Here is a 21849-nt window from a genome sequence, read left to right as displayed (position 1 = left end):
CCCCATTCCCATCACATTACCCATAACCCTTCCCTCAGTCCCATTCGCACAACCTACGTCCCACCCCCTCCGCTACGTCCCAGGGGAGATCAGGGGAGTCTCCCCGGGTCCGCTCTCCCGGCTGTGGGTCGCTTAGTAGCATTACCCCATTTTTTTATTTTCCCACCTACGGGTGGCAAAAGCACAACATTGCCTTCGGGCCTTTTCATTTATATTACGATTGGGTTAAGCCTGTTATGCGTAGTGGCACAGGCAGGGGCCTATTGGTTTACATTCTTTTTCTGGTTGCCCCACCATACTTATATCTTGCGACACTAGTTCTCATTTTTCTACAGTCGTAAACTGCTAATCATGCGTATAGGTGTCCAAGTGATGAGTTCAAAGTTTCAATTGGTTCTGTCACTCCAAAAATAGATCGCTAAGCCCCTCCAGTACAAGTTGAGCCAACGATTAGTAACCAGACTCCCGAATCCTCACATAATCCTCATTTTAGCTTCGGTGTCAAACCTGCACAGTGTCAGATTTGCTGGTGCCATCTTCATCACCTCCGCTGCTTCACCAAGCGCAGAGAAAAAAGAAGAGAGGAGACTGACAGCTCAGGTGAGGTATATTATCATTAAAAGTAGGTTAGAACGTATTTTTGAGCACAGCCAAACAATAACGTGACATAAGCCGTCATACACACACGCGTACACATGACACGTCTTTGAATGACCGCCGACATCCATCGTCGTTCGACGGGCCCGTAATTATTTCGTAGGCTTTTCTACTTACTGGAATCACACATCTGGCAGCAATGGTCTTGTCAAGCCGGCTTCTATTCCTGCTTGAAATTCGCACAGCCCCGATTATAAGTACCCACCTTCCTTGCTGCTTTGTTTCTGGCCGCACTGGGACAGACAACGGCGATCAGCAGCGAACGGGGCACTGCTGTTAAGAAGCGGCGCTCCAGTGATTCGGGAGAGAAACACAGGGCACTTGAGAAAAGAATATTACATCGGAACAATGTGAAACATGAGAAGCTGCTCAACAGACAATTCAAATCTCTACGTCAGGGAATACGTGACCTCTGTTACGGAAGCGACGGGTGGGAGATGTTGTGTATAGGGCGTCTGAATCCCTCGGCGCTCCAAGAAAAGGAAAGCCATGTTGCGTTGATCAGTGCGACAGAATACAACAGTGACCACACTCCTGGTACCACCTGCGCTCCGTGAGAGAACAAAGCTGCATCTAACTGCTTCAAACATCTGAACAGCTCCACTGTCCACACGATAACAATTCATGCGATAATAAAGGTGATGTACGAAGCGCGGGGCAGTATATTCTGATCGGAGCTACACATCTTTCTATCTGCCATTTGCACTTGGAGAGCAAGACACGCGACAATATGTGAATGAGACACTATAGGCGATAATGAGATGTATACTTACAATGATTTTTTACAATGGTCTATATACATGCCTTGCTATACGCGTGCACCGGGTATAGCCGACTAAGTTCTGTTAAAGCGAAGGACTTAGCGAATGAAATATGCCTGCCTTGCTAACCACGCAACACAAGAATCTAAGCCGCATTTTCACGGCGCATGTGATGGGTGTGTTTCAGAAAGCAAATCCCGGAGGATAGTCTGAATAATAATGAATCGCGACACACCGCAACTTTGCACGATATCGTGACCTGTGATAATTTTGGTTAGTATTCACAGTTGCGGCGATAGGGTATATCTGGTGACGGCATACTTGATGTCTCTGTCGGCTTCCCAAGGAATGTCTGTTTAAAACAACCACCACTCATTTTACGCCCACACACTCACACACGCAAAGGAAAGAAACCGCTTCAGGCGGCGTTTTTCTCTTGAGCACCTGGAGCACTTCGGGTTCAGCACCGCTACTTCGAAAGCCTTCTTCCGACCACGCACGTAGAGCTCCTGACGTGGAGAGGCGGCCTTCACTCTGGTCATGAGTGGCAGAACAGCACCCCCGTCGTGGTCACAAGCCAGGCCGCCGTAACCTTGCATCCCGCTGCCAGGTTGAGCGGAGCGACGCGGGTCACGGAGCACTAAGTTGCGAATGCACTACGTGGCAGATGAGAAAATAGTAGAAAGCGACGGGAGGAACAGCAGCGCCCACAGGAACTTCTCTTGTAGCCCACCGCTTTTTGCTGAAAAAGAAAGAAAACAGGGGAGCGAAAGTTACAATTATTGAAGGAGACGCAGCTGGTAAATATGTTCAATCCGGGGACAGTCAACAGATGAAAAATATGACTTCAAATGTTACACTTACACTGTTGCAGTTTTGCAATTGACGAAGACGCTAAATTGCCGTATCGGTTCATATCGACCGAATGGTCTATGGTGTGTTGAATTGGCGTGCGCTCGTTGAAATGTTAAGCAGCTAAAAAATGTGGTGGACGCTTTGATGCGGGATGCGCATACGCTCGTTAATGCAATTACTAAATACATAATTACAACCCAGGAGGCAGAACTGGTTGCATGCCCGTCATAACAGATCTGACAAGACGTACGTTATCCATGGTACTATTTGGCTAAGCTCTCTTTGCGCCATTGAAATTAAATGAAAATCATCACCATCGTCATCATAACTGAAATATTTGCGATATGCTGAGGCATGGTACAGAATACACATTTTTAAATGTTGGAGTTGAAGTATATCCTTCCCTGCAAAAAAATAATCAGAAAGTAAAAGCTTCGGGTGCAGATTGACGGACGGTTCCGACTTATTTAGATATTGACAGTGCAAAAAGAAGATGAGGTTATACAGCGTTACGCAAGATTACAAATGAAAACGAAAAGAACCTATTTTCTTTGCCTCAGAGTAATACATGAGCTAAACCAAATACAGTAATCACTGATCAAAATTCGATTAAATGAAGCAGTTGAAAGGCCCAATATCATGAATTATTAGCGCAGAAGAAAAATCTCTTGCGATGTGAACAAAAGGTCCCTAATAATCATCAGGACCTCACAGTACAACGCAAAGTCACAAGTAACGAAAAGAAAAATTGTGTGTTTGCATCGCAAAAGACAAAATCATCAAGGACAGAAATTCTGCCAGCAGTATTTTCGAATTGCGTGTTTTCATTTACAAGTAATATGAATATTGTCATGGCTTACTTAGACCAAAGTGAGAAAGTTATAACAACAGGAATAATTAACATGGCAAGCTCTTTGCCTTGCAATAAACGAAATTGTTGCTTGCTCTGTCACGACAAGAGGTGCAATCTTAACTTGTGCAATCAAAATGAAAGAATTAATGCGGTGCTTTAAATTAGATAAGTAACATAAAAAGAGACTAAAATATTATTCGAATATAGTTTTTTCACTACATTCGCCTTATTAGGCAGTGGTTTATTGGAAAGGCTAGTTCGTATACTATGTAAATAAGGATGTCAGTGAATGCACAAAACTCGAAGTGTGTGACCTTGCTAGTGATTTTTTTGCAAGTGAAAAAAAATTTTCCGGAACGGAAAGACATAACCTGCTGCATGTCAAAGCACAATATGGTGTGGTGTGGTATATTAAGCAAAATGTATATAAACCAATGTACGTTGAGAGAGAACGAGACCGCAGAGGATCAACATTATGTCTGCACTTGCTTCCTCATTAAGTTTTCACCATGATTGTTTCCGTGTCAGCCTGCTGAAGACAGGCGCAACATATCGATCGCATAGCTGTACCGTTACGAAATCTTTAAAAAGCAAGCGGAATCAATTTTTGCTTTTGTATGGGGTTTGTTGTACCCTCGGGTGAGCATTATGTAAAAACGTGCGAAGCTGCCGCTGACTGATAAAAGCCATGCCGCTGCCTGCTGACAAAATAAATGTGCAGTGTGTCTCTGAACATTAGCGTTAACTGCGCAATCCAGTAACCAGCATCTGCTTGTCTTTTCTCGTCTGCCAACATTTTCTGCATTTGCCCACGTGAAAGACAACCAGAAATTACTTGCCTGCTGAAAGTGTTTGGCTGATGTGAGCTCAAACTCAGCCTTGTCGTTCTGCATGGCAGCCACATAGAACATATGCCCCTCAAGCCTTGAAACGGTTGGAAACTCTTTGATGGACGTAGCTGAAGCCACGCATGCCGTTCTAGCAGGTGGAGCTATTACATGGCCGCGCCTTGGTTGTGCAGCACCACTCAGAGGCGAGTTTTCAGCGAGTTTTCGGAGCTATGAACCAACTAGCCCAAACCAAAGTACTTCTTGAGCATATTTCTTCTGCACTGGCCCTTTCCTCCATACAAGTTTCCGTACCGACCCTGTCACTGCATGTTCCAACCTTATTGCTGTATCCATTTGCCAGCCACGAGGGGTTTCCTTCTGCTTGAAGCGGAAAATTGTTCCATTTGAGGTTGGCGCCTGTCCTATTGTGTTCTTGTGCATCTCTCCCCCTTGTTCTTTTCACGCCGTCCTGACGTCATCTACAGCAATGAGCCAACTAGCCCAAACCAAAGTACTTCTTTTGCAACTTAACGCGAGCAAAATACATTCATACATTCCACACAACTCAGCAGGAAGTACTTATGGCATCATATGGGGAAAGGACACTAAATATTCATGCGGCATCAGTGCTCTGGTAGCGCATGTACTAAACGTAATTGCTTGTCTCTTCTGACCTGATCGTGTTCAACGTAAGCACATGATTAGTTTGAGGAGAGTGATGTATCAACCTCTGTCAAAAGTATACAGGCCATGGGATTTGCTTTTGCGAAGTGGATTGCGGTGCATTTTGCCTTGTCAGCGTTCCACAAGTCCCGAAAGTGAGAGTAACTCCCATCCTAATCCCTTCGAAGCTCAGGACTTCAATGTGTGCTACCGACCTACGCAATGCGCCTTAGACGCTAGCCTTGTGGGCTGCATGTTCTTAACAAAGAGTGCACACCACTTGTTGCAAGAATCCTCAGGCCAACGCGTCCGTGGTCAGATTGCAGTAGCAAGCCCATGTCGGTGAAAAAGCGCTGTTCGCACACCGGCGAGCAATATCAAAATGCCTGCTCGAAATGTTTTGGCAGGAAAAGAAGCGAGCGGCAGAGATGAGTGCTTGGCAGTGCGGCCACAAGCTCGTTGTGCTCAAGGAGAGCTTAGCTTCGGAACATCCGCTACCTATACAGGGGTATACAAATCGGCAGTTTTCGAGAGAAATCTGATGAGTGAAAATTTGTTTACCTTGAGCGAAACAAAGCTAGAAGGTGAATTAATAGAGCACACAAATATGCTGCAGCATAGGCTCCATGCGCGAAGTCAAACGCGTCTCACATCAAATACTTCTTTTGTTTGGGAGAGTTGGTTCACTCTTCAAAGTACGTAATTGACCGAAGAAGAGACGGACGAACGAGGAACTGCATATGCGCAGTGCGTGTAACTGAAGTGTTCCTCCTTCATCCATGTCTTCCTTGCGCAAGTAACTACTTTTGAAGTCTGATATCTGCGCTCGTCTAAAGAGTTAACCCTTGGTTTCTCGATAAAACGGGACTGCATCTAAACCTGTTGTCATCTTAGAGAGAGCTTAAAATATCACAGAATAACCTAGCATAAGATAGCATACAATAACCTACTGTCTTCTAAACAACCTAAATGTGCCCAGAATGCGATGATGGAACCATTAGACGTGTTTTACAGCACAATCCCAAGCAGCAATCCAAGAATGTGTGCTTAAATCTTCTTAATTCTTTGATATTAACACCGATATCGACTATACTAGAGTCGATATGGATTATACTGCCCCAGATGAGATCAGAGCTCTTTGACCGTATCCTTACACTACAGTCTATTGTGACTAATCCGTGCACTGACGCCGGCCAGTCACGATGTGGTCGCGCGCACGAGGACCTGCCAGTAATTTTGAATTTTGGTCTCAAAGATCGGCGCCTGAAGAAGCTTACGGTTTATCTGCTCACGGTTACAAACGGAAGATGAACCGCTTTGTATTACCTTTTATGTAATGACGGGAAGTTTCCAACTCAAGCATTCAAGCCTTCGTAATAATGCAGTTAGGAGCCTTTATCCAGGCTAGGCAGTAATCCGCCAGCTTGTGAATCTATGCAAGGCAAACCATCTCGTTCGCGGGCAGTCTGAAAGGCTAAGCGACGCGAAAGCGAGCGACAAAAATGCGTGTGCTCACTGGTGGAGAGGGAGACCTGGAGTCCCGAGCTGTGTCGCCGGTCCGCGCCACCGACGGGCACGCGCAGCTCGCTGGCGGCCGTGAACTCGCGCAGCTGCCGGGAGACGCACTTGAGGCGCAGCTCGCCCTTGCTGAAGTGCTGCTCGGACAGTCGGAAGTGGAGCCGCAGAGATGAGCCCGGGGAGGGGGACACGGACGAGTCCGGAGCCTGGGGGGGGGGGGGGGGGGGATAGGGATGATGAGAGCAGAAGAAAAATCGAGGTTAAAAAATGGTCCGAGATCATGGCACAAAACGGCGCAAAACAAAAAAGCAGGAACAGCACAAAGGGATGCGCAGGACCGGCGGTGACTCCCAACTAAATATTTTACAACAAGCCATAAAGCATACATATTGGTGACAAATATAAAAACAGCAGTCAAAGATTAAGATAGGTCCCTTGGCTAGTTCCCAGTGTGAAAGTAAGCGTTGGTGTTGCGCATTTAACAGTAATTTAGAGCTTCTTTAAGCCATGGAGCAACCCGAACTTTCCTTAATTACTGCACATCTAGATGGAGCAGGAGCAATGTGAACACAATACACTGGGGTCGAGCATTTTCTATGCAATTCAGTGCTCCCTACTGCAGTGCTGAATACAACGTCGCATAATCTGTGCGCAAAAATTATTCAGGAAAAGAGCTTTTATTCTGTGTCAGAGGGTGCAAGTAGGATAAGAGTTTCCTCATTTAGCGTTCGTAATAGTACACTGTACAATGCCTGTGGCAGCCAGAATGAGATCTCCTGCGCCTTTCGCTGCGCGGTATATCAACAGAATCACGACTCTTGTCGGAACTCTTTTTGCAGCAGTGCGCGTGGAACTTGCGGCGGTACGCGTGCTACAGTGTGTTACATCTGTCTGTCAGGCAGGGTGCATGCACTGAATATTCTTCTCGTTCATTTCTACCGGTTTTACGGCATAAGCACAAAAGAAAAACACCGACAAAACAGCGCATTCATATCACCGCATATGCGTATTTTTATTTCCAAAAACCTAATGTACTACGTAAATTAAGGAATGCTTTTAGCCTTCATCGGGATTTGCCACCAAGACTACAATACAGCTGAGGGCGAAAATACATAAGTGTAAGACATTAAGTGCCAAAAGTGTCAAAAAGTGTTAACTGGTAACATTATTAGTTGATATTTTTCTAGTCTTCTCAATATGTTTGTCTTGGAATTTTAAGAACGACAACGGTTCGACAAACATTTTTTGCCTTCAACTTGACAAAAACAAATGTGCTTATTTATGAGAGGAATCTCCTCGATAGGCGAGTTTTTTCTCAAGTGTGTAAGGCCGCTGAAGCAAAATAACGTGTCATTACGATTTCACGGTAACGCGAGTTGCCAATTCATTTCCTCTGAGTCTACCGGTGGCAGCAACAAGGTTCGGCCTTTCGGACGATTTGACAAGACTGCGCTGGTTTCAGCCGCACAGAGAGATTTGTGCGGTATATATGTAACACCAAGTCAAGCAGGTGTCCAGAAAGGACGGTAACGTAAGAACTCAATTTAGAAATAGAGGGTACATAGAATAATAGGAAGTGGACGCAGGAAAGCACGTACGTACAAATCAGAGAAGAAAGGGTTGAGGCACGATTGATGCTGAGGGAGGGAAGACAGAAAACCGAACGGTATCATGTACTCGCACGCCGAAGCGCCTTTCTTTGCGCACAGTTCGAACAATGGGCGGGAACGCAACAATAGAAAGAAGAGAAGAAAGCCGGGTCCAAAGATGCGGCCCACCATTCTTCTTCCATCCGGCCGGTAGCGTGGCTACAGCGGAGGGCGGCCAGGAGTCGGGCCGGGATAATCATATTGCGGGGGGGCCGGTTGCAATCCTGTCGTCCCCGAGACAGTTTGACTTTGTCTTGCTCGCTCACTAATGCGGCAAAATGAGAACACAGCCGGGAACGGGCGGGTCAGACGGCCTGCAGAGCTCAGGAAACTTCGAGGCGCACTTCGTACATGGGACAACAGGTCTGGCGGAACAAGGCCAAATGGAGAAAAGAAAAATTAGAGGCAACAAAGGCTGCAAGAAAGGCATGAGAATCGGCCGTGGATCTCCCGGCTTACCGCTGAATAAACGATGAGAAAGTCGTGTGCGTACAGCGTCGACCTTGTGAGTGGTGCGGACGTGGCGTACATCTCGCCCTCGCTACCAATCACGAAAGCATCGTAATTAACCTTCTTTTCTCATTTGTCTACTCTCTTATGCTGCTCCGAAAGTTACCTCTATTATTTCACTGCCCCGCTTATGTTCCTATGGAGGACAAATTCGTACTTTTCAACACTTCACGGTGATTGATGCACTTGACTTCGTCTCTTCGAGCTGCATAACATGGACGCATTTCAAATTGCTCACTTCTCCACTGTTCTCAAGTAATGGGGTGATGCGCAGTTTGCGGATGTGATTCCCAGCTGTTTGCCACAATTCCGCCCGCATTAGCTGAAGAGCTAGAGCTGCCATAATTCTAACTTCATCGCAGCGAATGGTTGGGAAAAGGTTAACCTTGTCACAAAAGAGAAATTATGGCTCGTTATGATATATATGCGCCACAAACTACAAAAATAAACATTCCCTTATTTCTTCCGTGGTTTCGGTGGCTGTTGATTTTCTTCATATGTCAATCTAGTCATGGCAACACAACAACGCACATCAATGTTCCTCCGTTTCAATTATCGAAAGCGTCTGGCGTAGTTCGGAGTTTGATCCGAGCTGGCTGACTCTGTACTGTATGGATAGCATTTCTCAGAAATATGCAGCCCACCAGATTTCCTTCCGCGCCATGCAGTGGGGCTCGTTCTGCATCGCCAGAATTTAAAATTTCTAAAAATGGAGATTAATTCGGATCCTTCCTTCACCGAGGATAAATGCTTTAATATAAATTCCAAGAGCTCCTAGAGTTGTAAGAAGCAAATCTAAAGGGCTGTGTATTTAGGAGAAAGGTTGTCTGGAGAAAGGTTGTTTAGAGAAATTGTCGACGACAAGCGAAGGTACACAAGCAACCGAACTAATTGCTCTTTGTAGATGCCGTTGGCGTTGCTGCCTTAATTTTGGTATCGTCTATCTCGTCGCAGAGACGTTCACTCAAGCTCGGCGTCGTATTTTGTTAAAGAGTCACATACAACAGAAGTCGGTAATATAGACTGCGCTTTATCGGAAGTTATCAGCAATATTTACAAACAACACAAATAAACGATACCCGTTTTATCCCGTAGCGCGCGGTAGCGAGCTACATCTGCCGCTGACTTTTTACCTGATGATGTCGCGAGTTTTCTCACAGTGTTGTTTTAGCATTTAACTTCTTTGCGGTAATTATCTGTGTAAAACAGTTTATGTATTGGAAACACATCGGTAAAAACGGCAAGGAAAACGACCGTAGCGTGCGAAATGAGACTCGTTGTATCCTGTACAAAACAAAATAATTTGATATATCCTGTAGAATAAAGTAATGTTGATATACTTTTATACTGATAGCACACTGCATTTACAATGATTCTACCGAATACCTGCCTCATAACATACGAATTATGCGCTTCTATAACCTTAGACATACAAAACCGTGCACGTAGGTTTATAGAGCAGTAAAATATAGCTATTCATTTTCTATGAAAATTTCAATCACCAGTGTCGTGCCACTGGACCATTTCTAGCTTGCTTCTCATGCACGAAATATATGCGGAGAACGTTTACTTTACATAACTGATATTGGTCAAAAAAAGTTCGCCTTTTTCACTGAAACAAACATATATTCATATAACCTTCGTAAAAGGACATGGTAGCAATAACACAGTTACCGCCTTATTGTTACTGATAATGCTGCCGTAAAAAATCCTTATGTTCTGAATATCTTTCCACTGTGCAGTATGCGAGAAGTTTTAGCCATAACTCTCGTTTATTTCCTTCGCATTACTTTTCCTCCATCTATAAAATATAACGCCGAGTGCAGAGTTAATTTCTTTATATGAACTTAAACATCGCATTGCAACGAGTACACACGAAATTTATTCATTTATTTTTTAATGAGCCCCATTCCACTAAACGCAAACTGAGGAAGCCGCGAAAATTTTTCCTCCGCACAAAGCGCAGCGCTATCCAAGCTATTTTATTACTTGTTTTGCATATTAGATCAACTGTACACTCAAATTTAATTAAACATTAGAAAATTAATTTAGTCATCATCAGAATATAAACATTGGATCTGAGTTTTTTGGATGTGAAACTCTGAATCTGACGCAGCTTTAATATGAAAACTTTATTTCTACGGTTATTTTCAAGCTCCCTTTAGGAAAAAAAGTTTAAAAATATTCTGCTGTGTATACAACAGAAAAATAATTAGAACATTCGTTGCCCGCAATTATAGACACTTCTGTGCTTCACAATCAAGTAAATACAAAAAGTAGGCTTCTGTCACAAGCGCTGATTTGACAGCCTTCTTTTCTAGGGTTCACACCTCGGCCGCGGAAAAGTAAACTAGCTATAATGTATAGGATATAGAAAATATTTCTCTTCACTGTAGCATTCAAAATTCATAAGCGGTAGCGAGATGGGAGACGGGTACAAGAAGCAAAACAATAGGTAATGTCAAGTAGTGTCGTTTTATGTCTGCCTTAGCTGTCTCGCTAGTAATAACAAATTGAGAAAGCCACTACCAACTAACCCAAATAAACGCGTTAACGTTCAATGTAGCAAAAGCGCAACCTTTCTTCACCGGAGACGGAGCCGATAATCTCATCGTAATCGTCGTCTTCTCAATTCAGATCTTCCGCATATTTCTTTCTATCCTTCGCACTCGATGTGATATAGTGCCGGGAAAGGAATAAACGAAACAACGCTCGAAACACTCCGACCTATATGTGGCTCAAGCTGATAGAGAAGGCTCTAGAGAGCGTATTTTATTCATTTGGATTCGTGCATCAACAGAATGTTGGTAATTTTTTATTTTAAATAGGATTTGCGCGCACGTTATCTATGCGTTACTGGGCACCTTTCGCTCCCCCAAGTTTTTAATAAGTAAGATCCATAGATAAGTTGTCCATTGCTGCAAAATAATACTTAGTTTCCGTTTCTCGCTCTGGCTAACATAGAAAAAACGTTTCACTAGCATCTATATAGAGCTAAATCTAGGCCTTGCCCATGGGTTGAATTCGCTTTTAAAATCTTCACAGGTAATAATAGACTAATAATTTAAAAGGCGCGTAAAATACGTTCTTTTCGGTGTGGACAGAGAGTCCTCAGCACAAGAACTATATATACTTGAAGGTTTTTGTCTGATATATTTATGTGTTAGCGCCTCATCTGAGCATCTGAGCATCTGGCTTGAGCAGAGCGGCGGTACCGGTGCACATAGTTAATATTTCAGCGGAGAGTTTGCTTTTTCGCGCAATGGTCGACGCGGCTTAGTCGGGAGCACTAAGCTAAATACACCTGTCCTGGAGCGAGCGATCAAGCAAAATTACATTGAGAGGGAAACGACCAGCCTCCTAATCCACTGTGGATGCTGCCTGCATCAGGCACGCGAAAAGTTAAGAATAAAATAGCCCAGCATATCAGCCACGATTAAAAGCAGGAACTGTAGTTTCACACCGAGGCAGCACTGCTATAAAACGGACTTTTTGTTAAATCTGGCGCCTCATCAACGACTGCAAGACAGGGAATGGGTATCCTTTGTTAGTACTGTTGGCGTGTCACTATTGTCATGGTCACTGCAACATGAAAAATGCCGTATGGTCACTTCATAATCATTTTCCACGGACGCCAGATACGAATAATAAATCTTCGAATATGGTTCTAAAATGTACAGTGTTCAAGTTTAAAAGATTTATGCCACGAGAACTTTGAAGTACTTGTATTTGGGCGTGTTGGTTCATATCTTTTCAGGTGGACACAGGGGCGCAACAAAAACACACGGACATAGAAGTAGACAGGGACGAGCGCTTTCCCTGTCTCGTCCTGTCTACTTCGCTCGTCCCTGTCTACTTCTATGTCCGTGTGTTTTTGTTGCGCCCCTGTGTCCACCTGAAAAGACACGAGAACTTTCACCACAAATAAACTAATTGCTACTGCTGCCGGCCTCTCGTCGCAGCTAACAATTAAACGATACCAGTTTTTAATCCATATGATGCTTTAAAGCCAACCAGCGATTCTACGTAATCCTCAGCGCCATCTCTGTCATTATTTGTATTCCACAGAAAATCATGAAGGGACTTACTTACTATCTTGAGACCGATAAAAGTGGCCAGCATCGCTGAACTCCGCACGTGTCATATTAATGCGGTAGCCTTAAATGCCCCGCTGTCCAAAAAAACCTAGTGTCGGGATTGCCGGCGTTGTGCGCGAAAAATCACGAGCGTGACTCTGGAAAGTGGTTGTCAGAGAGCAACCTAGGAGGAAGGTGTGCAGCTTAAGTGACTTCACCTTGCGGCGTCATCACAACCTGCCCATCGGATAGTTTATGGTTTATGGGAATTTAACGTCCCAAAACGACTCAGGCTATGAGGGACGTCGTAGTGAAGGGCTCTGTAAATTTCGACCGCCTGGGGTTCTTTAACGTGCACCGATATCGCACAGTGCACGGGCCTCTAGAACTTCGCCTCCATCGAAATTCGACAGCAGCGGCCGGGATCGAACCCGCGTCTTTCAGATCAGCAGCCGAGCGCCCTAACCACTGAGCCACCGAGGCGGCACCCATCGGATAGTGACAAAACTACCAACCGTGGCAGGTCGCAGCTAAATTAATTATAGGTCGCTCGGTAAGAGCAACCTGGGCCGCACAAGGCCAACCGCTGGGAGCACCTGCCATCGCAGGGCAGTGGCACATCGCTTAAGCGCTGCACCACAGCGCCGGGAGGGGTATGAGGACACACAGGGATCTATGATTGTGAAGTAGAGAATGACCTTCTGCTTATATGAAAATTATCCCATTACGCTGTCGCGTCATATCCTTAAGTCAGAGCTTAATTTTTTTATAAGTGACTTTTTCGCTAAAAATTGTTCAGTCCACTATATTATATAGAAGCAAGCGAAAGGGATGCAAATATGCAGTCGATGGCGGCGACTAATTAGTTAAGTATGGCAAGTAGTCGGGCTAGTTGGTGTAATTCATCAGACATTGTAAAGTTTTGTGAAAACTTTACCACGTCTCAAGTGCCTATTTAGGGCTCATACAGACCGCAATGCACGTGGCCATTCTTAGAGGGGAACCGGCAAGATGGAACGCCGAGATCGATGCATTTTGTTGACAAGCACGCGTTACGCGATTCGCCGAAACAATCGCAAGGCTGCAGGAAAAGACAGGAAGAGCAAAAGAAAAAAATAGATGTGAGTTGTCAAGGGAGAAAGACATGTTTGGCAAACAGCCAAAGCCACGATGATACGATATCGATGCCGAAGCAAGAATGGCGCAGACCATTTGAGACGCTACGGCCCGGACGATAAGGGGCCGAGTTACTCCTCCCTATTGCGTGACACAGAAAGGGGAAAACATGGATGCGTACAGGAAATGTTCACCGCAGTCCCCAAGAATGAAGACGAGGGCAAAAAGCTGAATGTAGAAAACAAAACACTGACTTCGACTGTTGTGGGTGTCATTGCCTGTGCAATGGACAGGCGAAGACTTGGGGCCAGCGAGTGATCCTGATAATCCCGCCAACAGCGGCACTCTACGCAACTCCGCTGTATCGCACCCGGAAGAAACTCAAGCAAAAGCAGCGAGTCGGCGCCATGAACTGCAGCTCGTCACTGTTGCCACAAGAGGGCAGAATAAGACATGGTCTGACGACTGCCGTTCGGTGGCAGGGCGGGTGCATGGCTGTACACCAAGCACAGAATAACGCCATTTTTATTTAGAATAAACGGTACAGAGGGCAAGTAAAAAATGACTGGATGCCACGTGTATAGTCACACAATAAGATACGTTAGAGCTTTGTTTCTGCTGTGATAGAGGCGCAAAACATCCAAGAAAACGTACAACCCTGCGTGGCGGAAGATGCATCTTTTTCAAAAGGAATGCAAGGCAGGGAGAAAATTAGTAAGATAATGTGGGAAAGAACATGAACACAGACAGCGTGGCATGTCCAATAAGCAGCTTTCTTAAAAATGAAGCAAGTTTTCTTTCTGAAAACATAAAATATCGCTATTTGCGTTGCGTTTCCTTTTCCCCTTTCTATAGCACAGTTCTATAGAACGGCTTCACAAAGGCGTCCACGGTGTTATTCAGTAAAAAAGCGGCAATCGAACTCTCGAACAGTCTGCATGAGGCTATTGCTGCTTAGCTTGCCAAATCAATGCTAAATTTCGCGGAAGCCCTCTGAAGTCACATTTTACGCGAATGATATACGACCGATGATCTACACTCAACAGGCTCATCAAGATTACAACGGAAATTTTGTTAGATGCCCGTCGTCAGAAAGATACCTGGCTACCCGTGGCAGAGAGTAACCCGTCTAAGGCACTTCCAACTCGTACGAATGCCAATAGCGAACTAACAACTGGAAGGCTGCTTAGCAGAGACATGTGAACTATTTCTGAGAATTCATTCATAAAGCCCCTAAATGCCAGTGGCACGCTTTCTGCGCCGTTTCTCTCTGAATATTTCCCGCCACGTGGAGTTTTCTCTAGAAAAAAAAAACTAGGCTTATTCGACCTGCTTGCGCCTGAATGTACCGGCGATAAGCGGATTAACGTCTTTTGCGATTAGGCTTGTCAACGTGTGTTGTCTTTGCACCTGCGTATGCGGCGTAACACTCAGTGGAAGCACAAACGGTCATACTCACTGCACGAGTGCCCAACGTCGCTCTGGCAGAATCGACATTTAAATTCAGCGCTTGCTGCAGTGAAAGCTGCGGGCGCCCGGCATGCTGCCAACTGCTGTGGGCCTTCGACCCCTTCCGCGTTCGCATCACGTTGTCCTTTCGCCGCCAGCACTTATGGATCCTCGAAGCATAGTCTCCTTGCTTAAGCTTCATCTTCTTTCACCTCGTTGTATACATCGTATACCCGCCGCGGACATTTGCGCATCGCTCCTAGTTCTGGATACACACGGTTCTTGCGCTTGCGTCGTTACGCCTTCGCTTCTTATTCTCGATGAGCCGAATCGTAAGGCATCCGACGACGATTGGCGGACCCCATTACTGGTAATGCAGCCCACGGTTCGTCTGTTTCTCACGGCGCTGCAGCTGTGGGTCAGAACGCTTGGCCAACACTCGAGCTCTTCTTTCCGTGAGCTTGAATGCTTTGTACTGATACCTTCCGACACTAGCAAATATAGCCAAAAATTATTTAATTTTATTGTCCTTTCGTTTGGTCGTGCAATTCCGTTATTCTATTAACGTTATCGCGTCGCTGTGGCCTATGCCCGGGTCCTGTGTCGTCGGCCGGTGGCACTGCAGCTTTCACACGACGCCAACTATTGGTGTGTTCCAGATACAAGTCTAATAGTTGGCTGTACCCAGTAAAGAAATTGTATTCCCACTGCACGGAACACTTGTCTGGCAAAACACATATAAAAGAAGGCAAGCGCAGCAGGGGGTGGCAGAAAAATAAGTGGGCGGAGGAGATTAAGAAGTTTGCGGCGATAGGGTGGCCGCAGCTGGAACAGGACAGAGTTAAATGGAGACATGTGGGAGAAGCATTTGCCTTGCAGTGGGCGTAGTAAAGGCTGATGCTATATATATATATATATATATATATATATATATATATATATATATATATATATGAACGGAGCCAACAGTCACCGAAACCAAGGTGCATGGGGGAATATTTAATTTTTTTCAATGTGTAGTGCTGATCAGTGGGACAATAATAATTCGGTTAATCTATGGCTTAAAGAAAATTACATATAAAGCAACAGAAAAAACAACCAGGCCGCCGGTGGGATCCGAACTCACGTCCTCCGAATAACGCGTCCGGTGCTCTACCAACTGAGTTACGGCGACGGCTGTCCAATCTCCTGCTCTCGTGGGTATTTATGTTTATTGGGTGTAATTGAAAGTGTTCACCAGCGCCACCCTCGTCCACTGTTGGCTCCCTTCATTAGTTTATCAAACGAGCCCCTCATATCCTTAACTTTGTCTGCTAATATATATATATATATATATATATATATATATATATATATATATATATATATATATATATATATATATATATATATATATATATATATATGATAGGAAGGTAAACGTATTTGGTTGCTAGAGGTAAAACGGAAAGTTCAGTAACGCTTCATTTAGGTAAAGAATTTATTTGAGTGATGTTTCGGACAGAGGCTCTCCAAAAGTTACCAAAATTTTCAAAAATAGGCTTTTTTGGGTAAAAATATAGCTTTTGCAACATACTATTACCAGTGTTGGCGGACACCGGAAAACCGGTGAATAGTCTTAAGTAGTAAGCTAGTTAACTAATTATTAATAATTAACTTTTTAACTAGTAGACCTAGGCGCCTAGTTGCAATTAGAGATATCGTAGCCGGTCGTTAGTAATAGACATTTCGGTTTTTTTAATTTCTAATATGCGATTACCCTTGGCGCTGTGGCTCGACAGATTTGGCTTTTTCGACTAGTTACGTGCACTTGAAGGGTTGCTTTGCCCGCATGCTTTGGAGAGCGCATGTATTTTCGCACGCTGCAGCCAAATTTTGTTCAGCCACCGAAGTGAGGGTAATCGCGTTTTCGAAATCTTAAAAACTGATATGGCTATTACTAACGACCAGCTACAAATCTCTAGTTGCAACCAATTGCCTATCTGTGATAGTTAAATGTTAGTTATCAGAAATTAGTTAACCAGCTTACTACTTTAAGACAATTCACCGGTTTTCCGGTGGCCACCAACACTGATAAGCAATGCATAGAGCGTGCTGTTTGCCCCTGCGCAGACATGGTGAAACCCACAGTTCCATTCACGAAAAACAGTGCTGTGTCCGCAGAGGTTTTCTGGAGAGCGCCACTGAAAGAGCCCTGCCTTACGAATGTGCCGGGAGTTGAAAATGAGCTTGGATGAAACGACTTCACGCTGCCAAGTTACCAGCTGATATTGTATGATTGGCTACAGAAGACAATGTCAAGTGGAGCGGAAAAACAAGGTTGTTACGCTATGCCACGGCAGGCAGCGCTACGAATGCAAACAAATGCAAATAAATGCATATGCAAATAAATGTGGGAAACGCGCCCGATAGGCATTTGATGCAAACCTGCCCAATATTTAGAACTACACGCAACAACAAACTCATGAAATGTAAATGAAGGTCAGTCCGCGCTCACCTCCCTGTCGTTGATGAGCCACCTGAGTCCGTGTGTGGCCGTCGCCGAGTCCGAGTGGCAGCTCAGGTCAACCATGGCGCCCAGCGCGTAGCGCTTCCGGACGCCTTCCAGCCGGGGACCGTTCATCCGTGGTCCTAAAACCATTCGCAGAAGACATGCACAGCTGGCAGGCTCACCTTGTGTCGTCTGTACAAGCGGGTGGGTTCGGTAAAAGGCTTTGTGTGTCAAGGAAACTAAATTTACGCCACAAGAACTTTATTAAACGTACCATGGTGAAATCCATGCCCATGCGGGGTTTCGTTTAATATTTTCGGCCAGCCTTGTTGCACTTAGACAGTACAAGCGTTTATTTGCATGGCCCATGCCCGCATTGGCGGTCATGCAGCAATTTAGAGCTATGGCGATACTGCACCTCTTCGAAGGGCAAGCTGAGCGATGCGTGTAGGACCGCATGCGGCGAAATGATGTGTCAATGACTGCCATTTCTTTACTACCTGAGGCGTCGAGTTTTCCACAGATGACATGAGCCGGCAAACACAATCAGATTTTGGACAAGGCCATTTCTGTGGCGGCGAACGTTTCCCGCCTAGAATTCATAAATGATGACTGCGACACGTGGATGGCCCTAGAAACCCAACTCAAATATGCCAGTCAGCACTACCAAAGTAGCCGATATTTAACCGCCAGGACTCACCTTACCAGAATTTTGACCGCACAATTTAACCACAAAACCTCACATCATCGTCATCATCGTGGTGATACAGTTGTCGTGAACCACCAGGCACTTTAGGAAAAATTTTTTATCTAAACGAAGAAAGAGATGACAATATTTGCATGCGAAAAAAATTTCTGTTTGCTACTCGTTCAGTTCAGGTCATGGGCGAAGCAGGAGAGGGTTCTAAAAAGGGTAAAAAAAATGTGACTCGAACAATGACCTCGCTCTTGTAGGCTTGGCCCCCGTTTACCTCAATAAACATCTTTGTTCCGCACTTAAAGAACTTGTTGCTATGGCTGTTAAGAAGAAACACGAACATAGTTGGAAATCGGTTTGGTCCAGCAATGGGAAGATCCTCACGAAGCAGGCTGTTGACACGCCAGCCGTACACGTAGAGAATGTGCGTGACGCTGAAAAGATAATTTCATAGCATGCTGACAGTGAGCCAGTGCACGTTTATAAGGAGTGATTTGCAACCTTAACTACCGGATGGATTATAAAGGGTATTCTTTAATTGTAAACTCAAGTTCTAATTCACATCTTGCTGGTCGGATCCACGTATCAATGCACGCTAGGTCAGCGGTAAAGAAGATGACATTTCTCTGCTGTTCGACCAACATTCTCATAAGATCGAAATATTACCATTATCTAAAACCGGATACTCACATGGTTGCAAAATGCCGAATCTTTATGGCTGTAAAAACAATTTTCACCATCCTCCGAAAACACGAGGTGGCGCGAGGTGTCGAGAGTCTTACTACCACAAGGAACAAATGCGGTCTGGTGACGGATTTTAGAAAGGTAACCTATGGCTATCATATATCAGCTGTGCAAAATAAAAATGAAATCATCTTTGTTGCCTATCACACTCCAAATGGAATAGTTGCACGGTTTCTAGTCTTTTATGAAACTATTACAATACAGTCTGCTAGAAAAACTTAGCCTCATTTACGACAGAGCGTCGCTGGCGTAATCAGAATGGCGCATCCCAAATATTAATATTGAAAACGCACAAAAAACTGTATACGTCATCCAGGGTTTTCACACTTTCTACAGTAGGAGGCCATGGTCCATAACCTTTCTATTGCACTCGATAAATATTTCATTGATGGCTTGAATCTAAAGCAGTTGCAGTCATATATTTTAATACATTATATATTGTACTGTTTGCTGTCTTCACAAGTGATTCACTTTGTTCTTTGATCAATATTTCCAACTGAATTGCGCGCTGATGTTTCCAGTTCCTTCCTGTTCACAGTGAAATCTTTCTATATTGCATACCTCATGCACATAATAAAAACAGTATTCATTCAGTTCGTTTTTCTTCATTATTTGTGAACGTTCCTGCACAGATTTTGTACCATGCGCTTTGTATCTAACGGGTATTCCGGTCTTCGTAAAGCATTTAGCTTTTAGCCTAGATCTTTCCAGTTTCTGTAAAACTAATGTATGTATGTATGTATGTATGTATGTATGTATGTATGTATGTATGTATGTATGTATGTATGTATGTATGTATGTATGTATGTATGTATGTATGTATGTATGTATGTATGTATGTATGTATGTATGTATGTATGTATGTATGTATGTATGTACGTACGTACGTACGTACGTACGTACGTACGTACGTACGTACGTACGTATGTATGTATGTATGTATGTATGCATGTATGTATGTATGTATGTATGTATGTATGTATGTATGTATGTATGTATGTATGTATGTATGTATGTATGTATGTATGTATGTATGTATGTATGTATGTATGACATCCCCGTCAAAAGTATACAGTCCAAGGGGTTTGCTCACATTGTGAGGCCTGTAGTATGCCTCGTTATGGATCCTCAGCGACCGTAATCTTTCGAAAGAAGAATGGCTTTGCGTCCTCAATCCTGCGAAGACTGACTGCTTGATCTGCTAGGGAGCTGCGCTAAACAGCTTAGAAACAAGCCCCTTGGGTTGTATACTTTTGATGGGGCCTGCATGTATTTCGAGCGTTAGTCGTTTTACCCCATAACCCACAAAAGTGACCAGGCTCCCACACCAGCAAGCTCCAACAGCGTATTTCAACCCTCTCCTTGGCGATCTTACTTTCCGCCTCTTTCTCTCATTCCCTTCATCAGGCCTATAGCCATCAAGTGCGCTTGTAGCACTCCAAAGGTACTTAGAGCTCGGCACTCAAAACAAAATATCGTGAGCAGTCGCTGTACGCAAGAGTTAGCTGGCCCGCTTCAAAATTTGTCACGCAAGCCGGGCGCCTGGAGCTCTCCACTCACGTCCGGCTCCGGCCAGTGCGAAGAGCGATCTTTTTGCTCCCGAACGCTCCTGAGAATGTCGCGTGATGGATGCTCGCGGACGCTTTTTCTGACGTGGGGATCTCAAGAAATTGCGTGGCACTCTTCCCGGCTGTGGCACCATTTTTACGTATTATCGTCTTCCGAAATCCGAATGGTTCATTTATGCGTTCCTTCTCCTTCCTCTAACTCTCAGGAAGTAGAGAAGAGCCGAACCTGCCGCTGGGAGCATGAACCGCAGTGCACGCGCGGACAGTGTGCAAACAAATAAAAGAAAGCGATCAAAGCTGCGCCTACACGCGATCACTTCTCTGGTGACAGCTACTAGCCCACAAGAGCGTCGTCTCCTTTTTTTGGCCCCGTCTGAGCACTGCGGCTGCTCACGTGCCCTCAGCTATATCCCCCAAAGGGTCTCCACTCGCGCTAGTTGGCGACTCCCGTAATCCCCTATCCGCCCACTATAAGCACATCCGCCGCTCCGGGTGCCGCACGAAAGGAACGCCGCAAAGCCCGCTGTAAACAGTCCGGAACGGATGCCCCAGCCCGTACGGCACGCCCTCCCGCGCTGACCGGAACTCGGAGCTCCTCGGGCCTCGAATTACACAAATGCTGCCCACGAGAACACATTTTTTCCTTCAGTGCAACTATTCGTTTTTCTTTCATCTTGACACTATTTTCCAAAGCTCTCTAGCCTGCGCAGGAGCTTTAAGGCTATTTAGGGAAAGCGATCTGTCCTATTCCTATCTGCTGTCATCATGCCTTAGTGTTGCCACGGAAAGCCTCTCCCGGATAACGTGAAGTCGTATGGCTCAAAGCTTGGTAACTGGATGACAGTCTGTGGTTGGTGCAAACATGTACCATCGGTACTAATCGATGAGGTTGTGACTTCTACCAGTCTATGTGACTGCAGATAAATTAAAAATGTCTAGGCAGTATACATTCATAGCCACCTGCATGGTTCTTTTAACAAACCTTCCTTAGCGGCTGTTCGTGCTTTCCGGAAGGTCTAGAGTCACTAAAATGTAAGCAGATTTGTGCATTATAGGCGAAGTTTATTTGCCCCAGAAACGCCACTTCGCATCCAGCGAACATTTGCGAACATCTCTGAAGGCAGCACTGTGAAATAAATTCCTTGTTACTGCAGAAAAGCCGCTGTGCACCACATTTCTATTGGGGACGAGTTGTCGTCTTGTGCGGGCATTAAGGGTAACTGAATAAACAACAAACATAAAAAGCACGAATATTTGACGTGAAGAGCCCTCTTGAAATTGTGAACTGTAAATTGTGGACTTTAACGTCCAGAAGCGACACGCAGGCTATGAGGGACGTTGGGCGCTGTTGTGGAGGGCTGCTATGTAGTTCGACTTGTACGTGTACTGACATCGCCCATCACACGGCCGCC

The 21849-nt window shown here is 44.9% G+C and overlaps 1 protein-coding gene across 2 annotated transcripts in view; it reads right to left on the bottom strand.

The window, feature by feature from the left end:
• Window positions 1-317: 317 nt before the first annotated feature.
• Window positions 318-21849, bottom strand: part of LOC144094560 (uncharacterized) — a 126400-nt gene continuing 104868 nt past the window's right edge. Inside the window, exons 7-9 of one of the 2 annotated variants that reach the window (XM_077628478.1) lie at window positions 17435-17568; window positions 6136-6343; window positions 318-2160 (exon numbers count right to left, since the gene is read on the bottom strand). In XM_077628478.1, the coding sequence (XP_077484604.1) occupies window positions 2075-2160; window positions 6136-6343; window positions 17435-17568 (428 nt within the window). In that variant the 3' untranslated portion in view covers window positions 318-2074. The remainder of the gene's footprint in view (window positions 2161-6135; window positions 6344-17434; window positions 17569-21849) is intronic. The other variant, XM_077628477.1, reaches the window with a different exon arrangement.

The sequence above is a fragment of the Amblyomma americanum genome, chromosome 6 (genome assembly GCF_052857255.1).
Source record: "Amblyomma americanum isolate KBUSLIRL-KWMA chromosome 6, ASM5285725v1, whole genome shotgun sequence".
NCBI classification, from domain to species: domain Eukaryota; kingdom Metazoa; phylum Arthropoda; class Arachnida; order Ixodida; family Ixodidae; genus Amblyomma; species Amblyomma americanum.
The sequence above is the reverse complement of the archived record's forward strand: the minus strand, read 5'-3'. Positions and strand labels throughout refer to the sequence as shown.